Below are 18,929 nucleotides of genomic sequence, written 5' to 3'. Positions count from 1 at the left end.
GATCATTCCTCACGCAGACGCATTAGTTTACCGGATGTAGGAAGTTCGATCGTCTTATTTACTAAACATCTCTAGAATCTAGATCTAGATCTAGCTAGATTCTATCTCTAGTGACTCTAGGTAATAATAGTAATAAATAATAGGTCCAGATCTATATATAAATGTTACATCTATTATATTACTAACAACGGTGCTAACCAAGAGTGATAGTACATAGACATAAGTATAGATCTACCATAATTTAGTAGAATTATCCTAATCCTATAGTGAACTATAGTCAGTAGTCAGTATAGACAGTATAGTATACTATACTTAACTATACTGACTATAGAATAGAATAATATTTAAATAATATAGTTTATATAGTCTTACAGTTACAGTTACAGTTTACTAGTCTTAGTCTTAGTACTCTTATGAGTCTTAGGCTTAGGTCTAGATTACTCTAGATCTAACTAATCTAAGTTATAAATAAGTATAAATTATTAATAAATAAGAACATTACGATTATTCTAGATCTAATATTAGATCTATATTAATATAATTTATATATATTATTTTATATATAGAGTCTATTATAATTATATATTTACTGTGACTATCTATGTGTATCATAGTCACTATACTAAATAATAAAGTTAATTAAGTTAATACTAGTTAATTAATTAATTTTTATTTTTTATATTTAAAATTTAATAGAATAAACTTGATTCTTGATAATAGTTTTAGCCTTAGGGGCCTTAGGAGTTTAACGGTAGTTAACCCTCCCTAGCCCTAGGCTAGTACTACTACTAGTCTAATAGATATTTACTAGATCTAGAGTCTAGATCTAGTACTACACTTGTCTACACTGTAGTCTACAATAGTACAATAAAACAATAGTCTACAGTCTACATCATCAGTTTTCAGTACATTATCTAGTCTCTAGTACTAACATTACTAAAGTCTAATTTACTTACTAAGTTGTAAGTTCACAATTATTCATTTTATCACTACAAAAAAACTATACTATACTGAAAATTCTAATTTAAAATGCATGTTACATAATATATCTATATATAATATTATATAATTATCAATTTGAATGAATTATACTCACAGTTTCAGTGTCACAGACACAGTACTCACTACTTAGCCTTTGGGCAGCTTGGGATGTCTTGCTAAACTTTACCTAAGCCTAAACTAGCCAAAGCAGTAAAGAAAGGTAAAAAAAAATATAAATAAATAAAAAATTGTGAAAATAGAATCTAAATCTAGAGTCTAGATTACTAGTAGAGTTAATAAAAACTAGAATCTAAGAAGAGTAGTCTAGTGACATCCTAGTCAGTAGATGTAGATTTAGATCATCTAGATGTAGTAATAGATTGGTAGATCTAGAATCTTAAAGTCAATTCTAGTCTGAGTAAGTCTCTCAACTCTTAGTAGAAAAGATCTTACTCTTAATAGGCTTTCTACTTAGTCTTCCCAGATAAGTGAAGTGGTCACACAAATGTTCTCCCCCTCTATCATGATTGGGTTCTCTTCTCTGTTATTAATCTTCATAACTTCTGTTTTCTTTTTATTGATTAGAAGTCAGGTCTTTTTTTTGCTTCTTCTGAAAGTCTATTCAGTTTGGTCTGAACATTTTGTTGTGAATAGAAGAAGAGGCAGATGTCATCAGTGAAATCCAGGTCCTCTAAATGTTGTGTAGGGTCCATGTATGTCCAATATGTCCCTTGATAATGACTCAGTGGATTGGACAGGCACTGAAAGGCCTCATGTAATTTCCAATGTAAATGGCCCTGAACCATTCGGTAAATCCTTTGTAGATCCCATCCATTGTTAGCCAGTTTTATTTTTAACTCTGTGTATTTAAAGCTATGACTTTAACCAGTCCTGAAGATGGTATATATCTTTATTTTTTTAGTTTCAGAAAACATTAAATAGTTTTACCTAATTGATTAAGATGGCTCTTTTATTGTGTAAATTGTTAGATGACCTCACCAAAGAAAATTACAGCTGCTAAAACTGAAGGAACCAAGAAGTCTCTGGTACAAAATGCTGTATGTGTAGCAGAAAAGAATTTGAGGAACAGCCCTGTCTTCATCAGTTTAATCATCTTTACAGCTCTGCTTTTTTTTGCCGTTCTTTTCTTCAATCTTCTAGCTGGAGATCCATCTCTAAGTAAAGGTAATGTAAAGTTAGATATTTTACTAACTAGGGTTTATATAATGAACATTGTGACTCTATATGAATCCTTAAGGGATCAGAAGTTTACTTTCACCCATTGTTGTCAGTTCACCGTTTAGTCAATAATCTAAGAAATGTGACAGGCATTTAAGTTATTGAAAATAATACTGGTTTTATCAGTATTGTTTTTTCTATTTCTTTCTATCTTAAAATAATTCTTAACCTTTTGTCAGGTGACTTTTAGAAATGCTTACCATTCTACATATATTCTAGAATATAACAATATTATGTAAAAAAAATAATTTAGTTCCCAGTTTTATTCTGATGCTAGGCTTTTTTTTTTCTGCACATTTTTTTTTATTTTGATTCTTTATGCAAATTAATAACAGCACATGTGAAATCATTTTCCCTTAAAGACTGAAAATGCTGATACAATATTATATTACGTGTGCAGCGTACAGAAAATTGGAGCACTATGAACAAGGATATTATTGACATTATTATTCGTTGAATAGGATTAAAGTTCTCATAATTTATGACTTGTAGTTCTGTGTTGGTGTATGATAAAACGTGTCTCATCTTCTCATAAGTTTGAAAAGACCATTTCAAAATAGGTATATCAAGCAGTGCTCTTTCTTTTCATTAAAGTTTCCAGTGGAAACCATTTAAATTGAAAATCTGCTTGATTTACATTTGCTTCATTTTTTTTTCCCCTTCTATGTTCTTATTGAAATAAAAGGGTTCATTTGAAGTCAGTTATGCCCGAATTCTGTTCATTCCTATAAAATATAAACTGGAAGATTTTTTTCTCCACCACATAAATCTGTGTCTAAAAGCTAAACAACACAGTGAGTGATGTCATGGCAGATTTTTTGTTATTACATGATTTATTTAGCAATAGTTGATGGAAACGTAGGTATGCTATATGATTCAGAAATTTAGCTTCATTGGTACTGTACATTAATTATTGGATGAACATTACAGATCTATTAGCTTTTATTTTCATTGATTATTAAGTCCTCTAAAGTATTGTAGAAAAATAAAATAAAAAAAGAAATAGTCAAACTTTTTGTCTTCTCTAACGCATGTACAATGTTGTGGCCTCTAATAAATTCAGTAAAAAAAAATAATAATGTTCAGTACTGGTAGGTGTGGTTTTCTGAAATTCTGCAAGTTGGTTTTCTAAACTAAGTACACTGTATGCATATTTCTGGAAAAAAAATTAGAAGGAAGTTCAGGTTAATCCACACTTGTGTGCAATTAGGTTGTTGTTCATTGTCTCTTGCAGCTGTCTTTTAGTATTTTTTTTTTTATTATCATGTATTTAAAATAATGTGCATATTTGTTAGTCATGTCAAACACTGACCAATATGTGGCTGTGATCTTGTGGTAATTCTATAAATTGATTTTATTGACGCTAACACTCAGGCAATGATGGAGATCTGTTGTTTGAATACAATAAAGTATAACACAGTTCCAATATAGAATATTGAATAATTTTTGCACAAACTTAGTTTGTAGAATAAACAGGCACATTAAATTATTTGAGTATAATACAGTATAAATGGATTGAATAAATAAATTTACAGTAAGAATATAGAAATCAATCAAAATTATACGACTATGAACAATCTTGTCTCCCCTGGAAAATCTTGAAAATAGCTGCAGTTTAGAAGATCAAGATTAACCCATTAGCTCCTTTCTAATTTAACTTAAATACTACAATGTTTTTTCTTTTTATTCTGCACAGGTTTATTCATCCATGGAATCGCTAATATCTCTAACCAGTTTCCTTTAAACATCACACCAGCAGGATGGGCTTTTTCAATCTGGGGTTTGATTTATTTGAACCAATTTGCTTGGGTTCTCTACAACCTTGCATTGATTTGCCGTTCCACACCCAACGGACCTGCCTATCTCAACCCCATAATACTCTCCCCAGCTTTTCTTATTTTTTTTAGCATAAGCTCTGCTTTCAATATAGGCTGGCTGTTTTTGTGGGACAGGATCCTGTTCATGGCCTCTTTTGTTTTCTCTGCTTGCATTGCTCTCTCCTTATTTTTGACTCTGGCTATAGCCTCTGTTAGACTTGTCATGTTCAAGGATAATCTGGTTGACCAGGGAAGAAAAAATGAGGTCACTTTCCTTCAAATTGCTGTTGTAAATGGTATCGGCATGTATGCTACCTGGGCTTCCATCGCAACCTTAATTAACCTGGCTGTAGTTCTGGTCTACAAGTGGAGCCACCCCATCTTGAATGAGAATGCTTCGGTGATTAGCTTGGGGATTCTTACATTCCTGATCATTGTCTACATAGGCCTAGATATGACAGTGCTTGACCAATACACTCGTTACACTTACTCCCCCTATGTCACTGTTGTCTGGGCCCTGTCTGCCATTATTGCCAAAAACTATGACCAGTCGAATATTTCATCCATCATGGCGGTTGTGCTGCTGGGATCTGTGAGCCTTGCAGGTTTGATTAAAGTAGCGTTGACATGCTACCGCAGTAGAAGGATCAATTATCAATACAGACAAATGAGACGAGGACGACCAGCTAATACTGACAACTAAAAATTCTGATGTGAATGTTCAAGCTAGATTGGACAGATTAAACCAAAAAAAAAAATGATCTGTTTATTTTTATTTTTTCTGCTAAGTGACATAATTTATATTTAAACTGAATCTTTTTTTCTTTTGGCTAGTTTTATCTTAAAATATACCGTAATGTAATTTTTTTTTAAATGTGGAAATAGAATTTTTATTAAAGTTTAGTAATTGAAAAGGGGAAAAAATGACTTAATTGTCCACATCAATATAACAGCAAAATGTTTTATAGTATATCAAATTTCTGTAGTTGTCATCAAATATTTTATCTTGTTGAATATTATTTATAATAAATGCTACTGAAAATTATCTCAGGAAGCTGAAGACTTTTTACCATTTTTAAAGAAAGTTTTCTATTAATAAAAATGACACAAATTGAACACCTTATGAACTATCCTGACATACAATTACTCATTGAAATAGGAGGAACATAACAACACTGAGCATGCCCATTTGATGTCGGCACTTTTTGTTTTGGCTTCCATTATTAATACCAAAGCTAACATCTAGAAAGCTTTCTTGTAGATTTTTTGTTGAAAGTGTTATATTTTTCTCATAGCCAGATTTGTTTAATTAGATCTAATATTTCATGTTTGTTTATTGTCCATTTGCATTCATTTTCATAGAGAAGCAAAACTTGCATTCACACAAATTGGGTTCTTATTGTTGTTATATAATGTAAATATGTTATTATTTTTTGTGTGATTGAATAAAACCATAATTTGTAAGAATGTTTCCTTAGCTGTCTGTTCTATGATTCTTCTTTGCTCAACTGTGGCAACAGAACTGATGGATTTGTACTTATCTGTGTACTTTTTGTAATTCTTGTAGTTTTGAATATATATTGTAAGTACTGGTACCTTTTATAATCAATGGCTGAACAAGACAATTATTTTATTCTTAAATATTTTGTTTAATTTGTGAATGTTAGAACTTTTTATTTTTATGGGGGTGGGGGGATGCTTTCATTTGTTTCCTGAAAATAAAAGTTTTGTTCCTAATTGATTTACTATTGTTGCTAATAATTAATTATACTGTTTTAACATGCAGCTAAAAGATAAGTGTTAATGATTAGGCCAGTGTTGATATACACTTTCATGAAGTAGCTAGCTTTGAAGCTGTTGTAATGTTCAATGTGCTAAGAAATTAAAGTTTTTTTTTTACTTTGAAAATTAGTGCATTTCTTGTCTTTTTGTTTGCTGTGTGCAACATGTAAGTAGTAATATCTGTACAGTGGTCAACATTGTTGGAAAGATGTATTATTGTATGTTTGCTTAGACCAATAAGAGATACCTTATTTTGGCATTTACATTTTTTGACAGGTAATACAATAATACATAAGAAAATCTCATTAAATATTAGGATTCCTTTTTTTTTTTTTTTTAAACTAGAACTATGGAGCCTTTTATTTTTAATGAAAATCAAATGAAAGGAGAACAACACTTTTTTGTTTTCAAAAATAAACATTTTGTTTAAAAATAAAAACTCATCTTAGTATCCCCTAACTGACCTCCTGGTATCCCTTTCAATGGCAGGCCCGTGTATTCTTTGATGTTGTCTTCCCATTGCTTTCTCTGTCTGCCTCTTGGTACTGTTCCCCGAAGAAAGGTTTTTGCAGCCTCTGTGGAAAAAAAAAAACAATATTAAAAGCATAAAATACCATTGACTGATTGGTTCATTCATTCATATCGAGAGATCTTAGAAACTGATGAACGGATTCGTATATTTCCTACACAGGCTACTTACTTCTTAGGTGCTTGCTGAGAAACAGTTACGACAGATTCGAATTCTGAACGCCGCATTTCGCGAAAACCCTGGGATTTTAATACCTACGAATTCTTGGTCTAACCTAAGGCCTTCTAATAGGGGTTCCAGACAGAGGGTGTATAAAAAAAGAGGAAACGGGACACCCTTGACAAGACCGATATTTTAATGGGGATCCGCTTACTAAGAGATTCAACGACATGGCCTAAATTGTGCCGATGTGCCTCAAATAAAAAAAAACTAAGAGATTGTTTGATAATTAGCTGATTTGTGGCATCCGTGTAGACCAAATACATATTTTTTTTATATATACATATATATTTACATATTTTGTCAGGGACTTGTCTATATTTGTCTTGTCTAGTACCGGTATCCAAAAGAGGTATTCGGGGTCCACTCTGTCAAAGGCTTTTTCTTGGTCTATGGTCATGAGGGCTGCCTTCCATGTCCTATCAGAAGGGGGATTAGGGGTTTTATTCTAAGGAAAATCATTTTTGTCAGCAGCTTGTAGTCTGTGTTCAACAGGGAGATCGGTCTGAAATCACTGGGTGTGATGTTGTCTTCGGGTTGTTGCTTTTTGTTTTTTTTAATAGAATAATGTATGCGAGATTAAAATCTGTTGGCGTCTGTCCAGTTTCTAGTGTGTCTTTATAAAGTGTTAGTAGTAGGGGCCCTATCTAGGGGAAAAAGGTTTTGTAGAATTCGTACGTCAAACCGTTAGGACCTGGGGCTTTATCGATGTTTTGTGTAATGTCTAGGGCAGCCTTCAATGGACCTCATTCACCAATCGTAGGCCTAAACAAACAACATTTAGCCACGTGATTCTATATATCTTCTATACAAATTATGTAATTCATAAAGGCTGTCACGTGATACGTATTTTTCATTGTTTCATCATTATTATGACGTGGCTAAATGTGTTTATTTAGGCCTACGATTGGTGAATGAGGTCCATTCCTCTAAAGTAAAGGAGGGGGGGGGGGTCTGTAATTGTTTTTTTCTGTCGTCGTTATTGTCTTACAATTTTCTATGAATTTTTATTTGTATGTCTATGTCTGTCAGTTCTTTGTTATACATACCGTACTTTGAAGTGTTCCGTCATTATTTCCAAGATTTTAAAAACATTTTGCGTTTCTGTTCCGTCTTTGTCTTTTAAGGTTTTTATAGTCTTGTCCTTTGTATGTTCTGTTCTATCGCTAAGAACACTTTACTAGGCTCTTCCGCCATTCTAGGTTTCTTACACCGTATCTCGGCCCCTTTGTATTTGTACATAGTTATTGATTCCAATTGTTCCTTTATTTGAGCTTTGTCTATTTCATCCTGTGAAACTTGTAATAATTCTTTCAGTCTTTCCTCTTCTTGACGTCTTTTTTTTTTAACTTTTGGTTGCAGCCAGGATTTTTATTTGTTGCTTGAGTGACTTTTTCATTCTAGGCCATATTTGGATCAAGTGACATTCTCTTTGGTTTTCTCCTTCTATAAACTCTAGCGTTCTTTTAATTAATATTAATGGATCCTGTAGTAGGCTATTGCTATTGTTTATCTTGCAATGTGTGTCCATCTGGGTTTTTTTTTTTGCCACCTTTTTTTCCCTCCTAGCCTTAATAGCACTCCTCTGTGGTCCGTGTAGTCTGGCGTCTCTTGAATGTGTGTAACTCCAAATAATTTACAAGTTACGGGTGTGTAGAAATATCTGTCTATTTTTGTCTCCACAGGGTATGAGCAATGTTTTTTTTTTTGGGGGGGGGGACACGACAATTCGTTCACTGACATTTCGTTCACCGACAAATCGTTCACGACTTTTCGTTCACGCGACAATTCGTTCACCAAACATTTCGTTAACCCGACAATTCGTTCACGCGACTATTTGTTCACGCGACTATTCGTTCATGTGACATATCGCTCACGGACTATTCGCTCACAGACAACTTGTTCACCGACAGTTGGTTCACGACAAATCGTTCACTAACAATTCGTTCACCGACAAATTGTTCACAGACAAATCGTTCACTGGAAATTTCCAAAAACAAACAAAAATGCTAGAGATCGGGCCTAATCCGAAATTCTTTGTTATTTTTAGCGGCCCCCGTAAGGGGAAAAAGCCGCTATTAGGTTTGTGCAAAATGTCCGTCTGTCCGTCTGTCACACTCAGATATCGAAAACTAGAAGAGATATGAAAAATATTATTTCATCATTAAATGCGGCTTGAAAAGTTTAGGTGCAACGGCTACTTTTGGTTTTCTAAAAGCAAACCGTTTAATTTATAAAATTAATTATGCAAGCGATTTTTTCATAAAAATACACCAATTCTAAAACAATTACGTAAATGTAAGGGAGGCAATGTTACAATATGCTAACAAAGATGGACAATTTTTGTGTATTTTCAGTATCACTAAGTCAAATATATTTTTAAAATGTACAGGAAATGTTTACAACAAATATAAATAATAGTTAAAGATGTTTTTTCTGGTCAACTAGCTGCTAAAATTAAAAGAAAACATTTCTGTTTGTTTATAAAGGCTAATAATGCATTTTGTATGTAAATATCACGCACATTTTTTTAATGGACTTTCTATGCAGCGATTTTCGTGCAGTAGCGTAACTTCGCTACATGATCAGGTGCTAAACCAATTCCTTAAACTTTTTTAAAAAATCAGATTTTATTTATTTTTTGTTTAGTGCCCCCATCCGAATAAAAGAAGATTCTTTTTGTGCGTTTTGTCTGTTGGTCAGTCTGTCCGTCACGATTAGATTAAAAAAACTAGAACTCTAAAAGCTATTGAAAATCTGATTTACACTTTAATGTTCCTCCCGTAACATCTCAATAGTTTTAAGTATCTAAAAATTAATTGTTCCGGATTTTTTTGTGCAAAACTAATCAACCCCAACAAATGTTTGTTTGCTCTTCTAATTTATATTACATTCAATTTCCATGCTTAAACGTTGCAAAAACACATTATCAATAATATGTTGTTCCGTTTTTTATGTAAATAGCATATTAATGCTAAATCATAATCTCTATACTGACTTATATTTCATTAAGTGTAAAAATGTTCCGGATATTGTTTTTATAAAACATGAATTATGCCTAATGATTGTTTGAAATCGCATAAGGCTTTAAAAAAAAGTAATTTACTAGAATTGATTACTGAAAATTACTTTTTAGACATTTAATTTTCTTGTAAAACATAATATAGAAGTTTTGTAATCGATAAAGAAAGTTCCGGATTTTGTTTCTTACAAATCGTCGCCACAAATTTCCGAATTTATTTAAAAATCTACTAACGCCAAATAATTGTTTGAACTCCCTCTTCTAATTAATAAACAAATAATCTTCTCATTTACGAAATAATGTTTTTACGGATTTTTATGAAAAATATTTTAACTCACTACTCTCTTACAGTACATTTAACTTTCTACCTAAAACATTAAAAAATCTAATTATCGTTAATATTATGTTCCGATTTTTAAGGAAAACAGAATCCAAACACCAAAGTAAGGTATGAAAATCTCTCCACGTGGCTGTAGTACATCTAATTTTTATACGAGACCATCCAAAAAAATTAATTAACGGTATTACATTTATCTGAAATTCTCTTTTTCTTTTACTATTTATACAAACATCCGGAACAATCTATTATATAAACTTTTCAATTGTGTTCATACCTAAAAATTATTGCGATGTTTTGAAACGTAAAATAAAGGTTAATCAATTTTTAATAACTTTTAGTTGTTTTTTTTTTATATCAAGATGACGGACAGACCGACTGACAGACAAAACGCAAAAACAATGCGGCTTTGATCCTTTTAAAATAAATTCTATTAGAACTCAGTGCACCAATGTCTATGAACCCTCGTTAAATATCTCGTGTAAATAAAGACATTTTTTTTTATGGTACCGGTACTAGCCTATTGTGAGGTAATGGAATTTTTTTCTTTGACGTCATATGAATGGACTCTTTAAATATAATGTTAAAAGAACGCACTCGGTGCACCAATGTCTATTAACCCTCGAAAAAATTGCTTGTATTAATGAAAACATATTTTAGTCTAACTAAGCCGTGTGACGTAGTGTTTTTTTTTTCCTTTGACGTCACATGGAATGAATTCTTTAAATGAAATGCTAAAAGAACGCACTCGGTGCACCAATGTCTATGAACACTCGAGAAATGGCTCGTGTTGATGAAGGTGATTTTTAGTCTAGCTAGGCCTTGTGACGTAGTGTTTTTTTTCCTTTGACGTCATATGGAATGAATTCTTTAAAAGAAATGCTAAAAGAACGCACTCGGTGCACCAATGTCTATGAACACTCGATAAAAGGCTCGTAATGATGAAGGCGATTTTTTTTATAGCTAGGCCGTGTGACGTAGTGTTTTTTTTTTCCTTTGACGTCATATGGAATGAATTCTTTAAATGAAATGCACTTAAAGAACGCACTCGGTGCACCAAAGTCTATGAACACTCGATAAATGGCTCTTATAGATGAAGGCGATTTTTAGTCTAGCTAGGCCGTGTGACGTAGTGGTTTTTTTTCCCTCTGACGTTATATGGAATTAATTCTTCAAACGAAATGAAAAAAGAACTCGGCATAGTAATGTTTATTAAGCCTCGTTATGTGACTCGCGTTTAAACAAGGAATGATATCTTGATTTAGATCTAATCTAGATTTTTTAAACTAGATCTAGATTTTTATTACAGTATATCTAGATCTGGATTTATATTCTAATTAAAATTATTTTAGATAATTTCTAGATCTAGTTTAGACTAAAATAGACTAGATTAAGATGTAGAATTTCAATTTCTAAATTTAAAGAGTAAAAAAAAGTGTAGATTTTCATTTCCAAACGTTTTGATCAATATTGTAATGTTTTAATATACTAAAACTAATCTATTATTTTTTATTAAATTTAAATTTACGGCAAATAAATCTTTGAAACATTATTACTTTTGACCATCTGATGGCTGCCTGGTCGTGCGGTTTGCGCGCTGGACTGTCGTTCAGATTTATGGATGGCCCAGGGTTCAAACCCTGCCCGCTCCCATCCCCCGTCGTCCTGCGGGAGGTTTGGACTAGGAAGTAATTATCTTCAACTCTGAAGGAACATCCGAAACGTGTAAAACATTTTACATCAAAATTAAATCACCTCTTGAATATTATTTGCGAATATGCAGATCCGACAGGGATCCGACTTCGACGGGGGCCGCCTCTGAGTTTGTGTAACACAAACTCTCTTTGTAATCTTGTTGTTTTTGGTTTGTTGTTAATATTTTGTTAATGAGGACAGTATGTGATAAAAATTATACTTAAAAGAAAAAAGAGATCTTACAAGCTAGCTGAAACATTTAAACGGGCCCTCACTTTACTATAGGTAACATTTTTACTTTCAACATGTAGGTGTAGGCCTTCTTTTACACTCATGTCCGTCATGTAGTCTTGTTCGCCCTACCCATATTTGCTATCTTCTTAATAGCGGCCCAAATGTTTAACTAACATACCCATTTTATTGACATCTTATTAACAAAAACAAAGATATGCACAGACACACGAGTATTTTTTCCACAATCCTGTCAGTGTTTTTACGAGAGATAATTTAGATTTTTAACAATGGTACTATATTTGGTACAATATATGGTTTCACTGTTCAACTCTGAACGTCACATACTAGATGCAGATCTAAGGTTAATACTTATCAATTAAGACATCTAAGAAAAAAAAAACTAAGTAGGCCTACATTTAACACTAGGAAATATTTTGGTTCCCTATCAAAAAAAATATAAATTTATCGCAATACAACAAAACAAAATTGTTTCAATAAATTTGTTATTGAAGTCCAAGCAATCAAATTAGTCTATACCAGTGATGCCCAAAGTACGGCCCGCGGGCCAGATCCGGCCCGCGACGTGAGTCCATCCGGCACAAGGTGTAGAAAATCCCCCCTTTTTCCAAAAAAAAAAATTGTAAAAATGTATCTTTACTTACGTTAGGGGCTTAGGGTCCTCTATTTTTTGTCCTGAAGATAAGTTCCATGACATTTAACATTTGTGCGTTTATGAAATAGGTATCTGAGTGTAGAATGTACGTTTTCTACGAGGAAAAGTGACACGGTTCTTTACTTTTTTTGAGGAACATGATAATAAGCCAACATACTTGTTTCATCAAGAAAGTGTGGCTATTTAAAATAAAACAACAACATATAAACGACATTATGAAACAAATGTGATGGCATTCTTTGTTTTAGCCGCGAATAAAAGATTGTTAAACTAAGCCTAGAAATTGGAGGATTGATGGGAATATTTACCAAAAAGAGACAGGAAAATGACTCGGATGTAAAGCTAGCTACAATGTTGCTCAGATTCTAAGTATAGGAATGAAGCCCAATCTTGCTGATATTTTAAGTAGAGAAATAAAGCCATCTTCTGACTAGGGGAAAAAAAGATACATTTCAAATATCCCATTAATTAATGAAGCACAGGATCTACGGGTTTCAAGTTAATATCGTTTTTTTAGGCCAATTTTTTTTTTCATGTGGCCCGCGACATGAGTGTCGGAAATAAAAATGGCCCGCGGGTCGAATTAGGTTGGGCATCACTGGTCTATACCAATGGCTGGTCACATATAGAAACACGTTAACTAAAATATATATTAAAAAAAAAAACTCGTTTTAAAATTGATGGAAAGTACTAAACTAGTGTCTAGTATTTTCAATGTTAACAGATTGAACATGTGTATAGGCAATGTCCAATAGCCTAAAGTTTTATTTCTTCCAGAGGAACCAGTCTGTCTAGCACTCAACTAGGTGTTAACTAGAGTATCCAGATGAATGGGTAGATTCCCGGTAGATGAATAAAAAAGAGGGGGTATATTAAAGGTGAAAGTAAAAATGTTACCTATAGTAAAGTGAGGGCCCGCTTAAATTTTTCAGCTAGCTTGTAAGATCTCTTTTTTTCTTTTAAGTATAATTTTTATCACATACTGTCCTCAATAACAAAATATTAACAACAACAACGAAATTAAATAAACTCGGATTAGACCTGATCTCTACAAATCTTTTGTTTTTGGAAATAATAGCTACAAAAGTTTTAATGTAAATAAATTAAACACGCAATGAGAATATATAGGCCTATATTAATGTAGTGGATTGGATACCTTTTCAGGAAACACCGGCCACCCCGATATCCACGTGACCCTTCCCCCTAGATAGCACCTTGTGTCCGCGCATAAAGAGGCAGCCCAAAGTGGGCACTGTCCATTCGACCGGCATTTCTTGTCGCTGTAATGTCCGTATGTTACTGGACCTAAGTCGTCTCCACTCCCTTTTGTGCTTGGTTCTACACCATGTGTTCACGTATGGCTGCAGGTCTTTAGCGTATAATAAAGTTTGGAATCGTCCTACGAGTTCCTTTCATCATTTAGAATTTAGTTGTCTTCTGTGCCAAACCCACCACAGAAACTTGGTAGCACGAGTGGGGTCAGGAAGAGAGACAACACTGTTGGATCAGAAGACGTCTCAGAATCTGCTTCCTAACAACCGAAACTAAGAAAGTGACAACCAGACGTAGATGTCTACAAGTAACAGTTAGTTTATTCCTGTTTCCGTACTTTTAAATATTTTCTATTTTTGTTTTCTTCTATTTGTTTCAGAGTAGTTAGAGTTAGTTTAGTATTTTTTAAGATAATTTGCTTATATTTTCTTATTTGTGATTTTATTTAGCTTGAAAATTGTTTCTGTTGAGATAGATTTAGTTATTAGGTTACTATTATTGTTAGAGTTTCTTAAGACCTGCAGCCAGATGGAGAGAAATATGGTGGAACCTAGTTCAGTGAAGGAGGGAGACGTGGGTCCCACGTGCAGTGGAGGAGAGCCGGAGGGAATGGAACGTGTAACTAAGGGGATGTTGACTCGACTACAAGCTGAATTTGAGGCATTGAAACTGGCCTGTCAGCGCCCTCATTACATCATAGAACCTGCTAGAAAAAATGAGACAGTTCAGTGGGGATGGCAGAAATGTTGAGGTTTCAATTGAAGATTTCGTCAGAGAAATAAGAGATTTATGGGAACTTTGGCCTTACCTCTCGCCTCAAGAGAAGACAGCAACCATTCTTGCGAACATAAGTGGTCCAGCTCGAGTAGAGGTAGATCTTCAGCCACCTCATATCAGAAGTAATCCAGAAGCTCTGCTCGATGCACTTACCTCTGCGTTTGAAGTAATCATACCTGTGCGAGAGGCAGAGATTACATTTCTGATGTCGCAGCAGAGAAGAAGTGAGTCACTGCTTGAATTTTCTCATCGACTTTTTAAGGAGTTTACAACGGCCATCAGACAAGAACAAAGAGAAGGCTTAGATTGCTTCAAGGAGGAAAGATTGAGGGACCAATATGCCAATGGAATCAGTGATCCTGACCTACGTAGAGAGCTGTTTAAGTTCATGGCGCAACATCCCCAGACAAGCTTTCAAACGCTACGAAACTATGCGTTCAAGTTGGAGAACCAGAACAAAGATGCAGTTCGAGCCCAAGAACATTGGCCTGAAGTTCTCTTAGCACAGTTCGCCAAACTAGAGAAGCAACTTGAAGAGATAAAGGGGTCCGGGTATAACAGTCGGCTAAGTTCAAGGAACCCACTCTCTAGTCAACAGCATAGTCAATGCAGACCAACACAAAGACACATGGAACATAGCCATCAAAACAGAAGTCGACCAACAGCACCACCGGGTCTTTTGTGGACGAGGACCAAGAGAGGATTCTTCCCATACACTGATGATGGATCACAAATCTGCACCCAGTGCTGGGAAGCTGGACATGTAAGGCGTCACTGTCAGCAATCGCCACAACTCACTGCTGAGGTTGTATCTGTGTGCAATAGTGAACCCATTGTTTCACAACCAACTCACCAAGTAGTGCAACGAACCAGTGAGCAACAAGTTGATGCAATTTCCACTACAGATCAAACATACCCCGGATCGGAAAATAGGAACTTTATCTCTGGGCAGCAAAACAAGAACAGGCATAACAGAGTCCGGAGGACACATAGACAAAAAAGAAACTACAGGCAGTTGAACCAGCCACAGAGACGATTTCGCTCACTACTCCCTATCACACTTTCTACAGCTTCCCAGACATTATGTTTAGAGAAAGACAGACCACTTTGTATGACCGATGGAACCAGCACGTTACAAACTGGAAAGATGTTTGTCGTTCCAGAAGACACTGACAAGAAACAATTGTTTCAGTTTTCAGAAACCTACTAGGCTGAACGCCCGGGGACGGGTCGTTTCAAGCTAGGGGCTCTGTAGTGGAGTGGATACCTTTTCAGGAAACACCGGCCACCCCGATATCCACGTGACCCTCCCCCCTAGATAGCACCTTGTGTCCGCGCATAAAGAGGCAGACCAACGTGGGCACTGTCCATTCGACCGGCATTTCTTGTCGCTGTAATGTCCGTATGTTACTGGACCTAAGTCGTCTCCACTCCCTTTTGTGCTTGGTTCTACACCATGTGTTCACGTATGGCTGCAGGTCTTTAGCGTATAATAAAGTTTGGAATCGTCCTACGAGTTCCTTTCATCATTTAGAATTTAGTTGTCTTCTGTGCCAAACCCACCACATTAAATTAACATTATGTTACTATCCAGTGAACGATTTGTCTGTGAACAATTTGTCCGTGCCGTGAGCGATATTTCGCGTGAACGAATAGTCGCGTGAACGAATTGTCGGGTGAACTAAATGTCTGGTGAACGAATAGTTGCGTGAACGATTTGTCGGTGAACGAGATGTCAGTGAACGAATTGTCGTGAAACCGTTTTAGGGTAGTTTTCCTTTCCTCTGGCCGTAACGCTCTATATGCGTCCACCAAGCGAAAGGTTCCTTTGATTTCTCTTAAGAAATCATAAGTTTCCCCAGTTGACCGAGGGAGTGTACCCTGTGTGTTTGTGTATTGCTTGTTAAATGTGTTTCTATGTAGTTAAAGTCCCCCCCCCCCAATATTATTAAAATTGTTTCTCCTATATAAGTCTGCTGTGTAATGCTTCGCTCAGAGTTTCGAAAAAGTGTGGTCTCTCTCTACTCAGAGTCGGAGCGTATGTGTTAATAAGTGTGTATGCTTGTTTTTTGTGCTTCTACCTTGACTATGACCACCCTTCCACTGTCTTAATAGTGGGCCACTTGGCCTCCTTCAGTCGTAGAGCGACTATAGTTCATCTCGAATACTTTTTCACGTGGCTGTGGAGCCCTATTTTGGAGAGACACTCCCGTCCACAAATATTGCAGGTTTAGGTGGCTTTCGCTTTGGTGGTAGAGAAGCTGGCCATTTTTCGCATGGTAGCCTACGCTTTTCTTTCAGAGCTGAGGCCCATGTTTTTTCGCTGTCCTTAGCTTTCTTGGTCATTATCTATCTCCATCTAGTGCGGTCTAGAGATATTTATTCACAATGGTCAGTATCAATGTTCACTGATTTGAGGTCCCATTTTATTACATATATGTAACGGAGGTGGGAGCGACCAGTTTTTCTTGAGCCAGTCGCGAATTGTCCGTAGAGAATGACTTTCGGTAGGCCGCAGGCGATTATCCTCCATCCGGCAAACATGACCGAGCAGGCGGCGTTGTCTGAGGATTGTAAAAAAATTCACAAAACTATAACTTTCTATCGACTTTCTATGCACTATTCAATTTTAATCAAAGGCTTTGCTGGCCTAATAATTCTTTTCGGAGATATTCGGATTGTTTTTTTCTTTCGTCATCGATCATGTAGGGCTACCATATGTATAAATAGTGTAGTTTTGTTTAGAATGGAAGTATCGGGATCGTAGACATAGGCCTATAGGCTACCATATCTAGACTGGGACACCATGTAGAATATTCGCATTACACATATAACAAACTAGTGTTTAAGAGGGAAGACCATGGGGAAGACATATTAGGAACTCCATTTATTACGTAAACACAAGCGGTGTAGCACTGACGCGCTAGTGTGCAAATGTACATATAATACCAATATGTTACAGAGATTTTTTAACACCACAAAAAATGTGAAAAAAAATTTTAAGTTGAAACAAGGCGTTGTTTTGTAAAGCAGTAATAAGAAGTAAAGTTGTTGTTTTTTTTTTTCTACCGTAACCTATGTAACATAGATCTAGATTAAAATCTAGTAATTGAACATCAAAAATAGTACTCTCGTCTCATAATTATTATTTTGCAATTTTTAGATACATAATCTAGAAAGATCTAGCTAATCAATCTATTTAAATGTACATATAAGATGATTAAAATCAACAGATATGAATTATTTCGATCTAGGATTTTTTGAAACATTATCTCAACGGAAACTAAAAGGAAATGGATTTGTTTCATATATAATAATACTAAGGCTTGTCTTGGAGTCCGAAGATTAGTGGGGAGTGCAATATTTCCCGTGGCTGCGCAGCGCCAGCTGTGACCTACATATTTTGCCACATCCAGGGAAAGCATAACCATTGTCTGCAGGTGGTCGATTTAGATTTTCTTTTCGCCGTCTGCGTTTGTCCTCGGAAGCGGATTTTCTTTTGGTCTCAAATGTGAATCCCGCGGCCTTCGTGAGTGACTTCCAGGTGTCTCGTTCTGAGGCCGCATGCAACCAGGTGCTCTCTTCTATGTCAGCCAAGGAATGTTGACGCCTAAGCTAGTCCGTCGAGCCTTTGGTTTCGTAAATGTTGATTTGTAGATATTTTTTGTAGACTCAAAAAAATTTCTTGCTGGAAATAGCATAAGAAAGGAATCACCCCCCCCCCCTTTTTTTAAGCGAAAAAATCTAGGGAAAGCTTCGCCAGGCGCCTTTCTGCGTTCTGGGCTTAATAATTTTTTTTCCTGGCGTCTACAGCACTTTGTTTCTCTTAATATGCAGAGATCATGTGAAAAAAAAAAGGTTAAAATTTAACAGGCAAGGACGTTCCGATATTGAATTATTTTCTTGCAATCAGAAGGCAATATTCATTCAAATTTTAAAAAGTAAAAGTCGCAAGGGAAGCTAAGTCTAATAAAGAAGGAGTCAACATTGGTCAATACTGTTATACTAAGGATATTCGAGCTACACATAAAGCACGTATGTCTGTAGTGGACGTGATGGTCTTAAGATCATTTTCTTGTTCAGTCAGAGATTTCATTTTTGTCACACAAAAGTCGTCAAAATAACGACTTTCAACAGTTGTGAGAATTTCTGGCCTAAGGAAGACATTTGACTGGTTTCATATTAGGACGTTGGTTAATTACTACAACAAAAAAGACAACTTTTAATCTTACTCTTGCAAAATAATTTGAAAGGCTTCTCCCCTTCCACATGTGTCATTCCCCCCTCCCAGTTTGAGAAACACTGCAGAGAAATGCAAGTTTTTAATGGGCTTGATCGTCATTTGATTATAT

At 35.1% G+C, this 18,929-nt stretch overlaps 1 protein-coding gene across 1 annotated transcript; it reads left to right on the top strand.

The window, feature by feature from the left end:
* LOC106060052 (uncharacterized) lies at positions 1–5,945 on the top strand. Its single transcript, XM_013217801.2, has 4 exons — positions 1–120; positions 1,099–1,201; positions 1,971–2,166; positions 3,917–5,945. The coding sequence occupies exons 3-4, from the start codon at positions 1,971–1,973 to the stop codon at positions 4,738–4,740; spliced, it is 1,020 nt and encodes a 339-aa protein (XP_013073255.2). The 5' UTR covers positions 1–120; positions 1,099–1,201; the 3' UTR covers positions 4,741–5,945.
* Positions 5,946–18,929: the final 12,984 nt, after the last annotated feature.

The sequence above is a fragment of the Biomphalaria glabrata genome, chromosome 8 (genome assembly GCF_947242115.1).
Source record: "Biomphalaria glabrata chromosome 8, xgBioGlab47.1, whole genome shotgun sequence".
NCBI lineage: Eukaryota > Metazoa > Mollusca > Gastropoda > Planorbidae > Biomphalaria > Biomphalaria glabrata.
The sequence above is the reverse complement of the archived record's forward strand: the minus strand, read 5'-3'. Positions and strand labels throughout refer to the sequence as shown.

Excerpts from the sequence above, each read along its gene's own strand:
- LOC106060052 (XM_013217801.2), top strand. The coding sequence starts at position 1,971 with ATGACCTCACCAAAGAAAATTACAGCTGCTAAAACTGAAGGAACCAAG. Across the intron at positions 2,167-3,916 it reads AGATCCATCTCTAAGTAAAG|GTTTATTCATCCATGGAATC; the intron begins GTAATGTAAAGT and ends TATTCTGCACAG.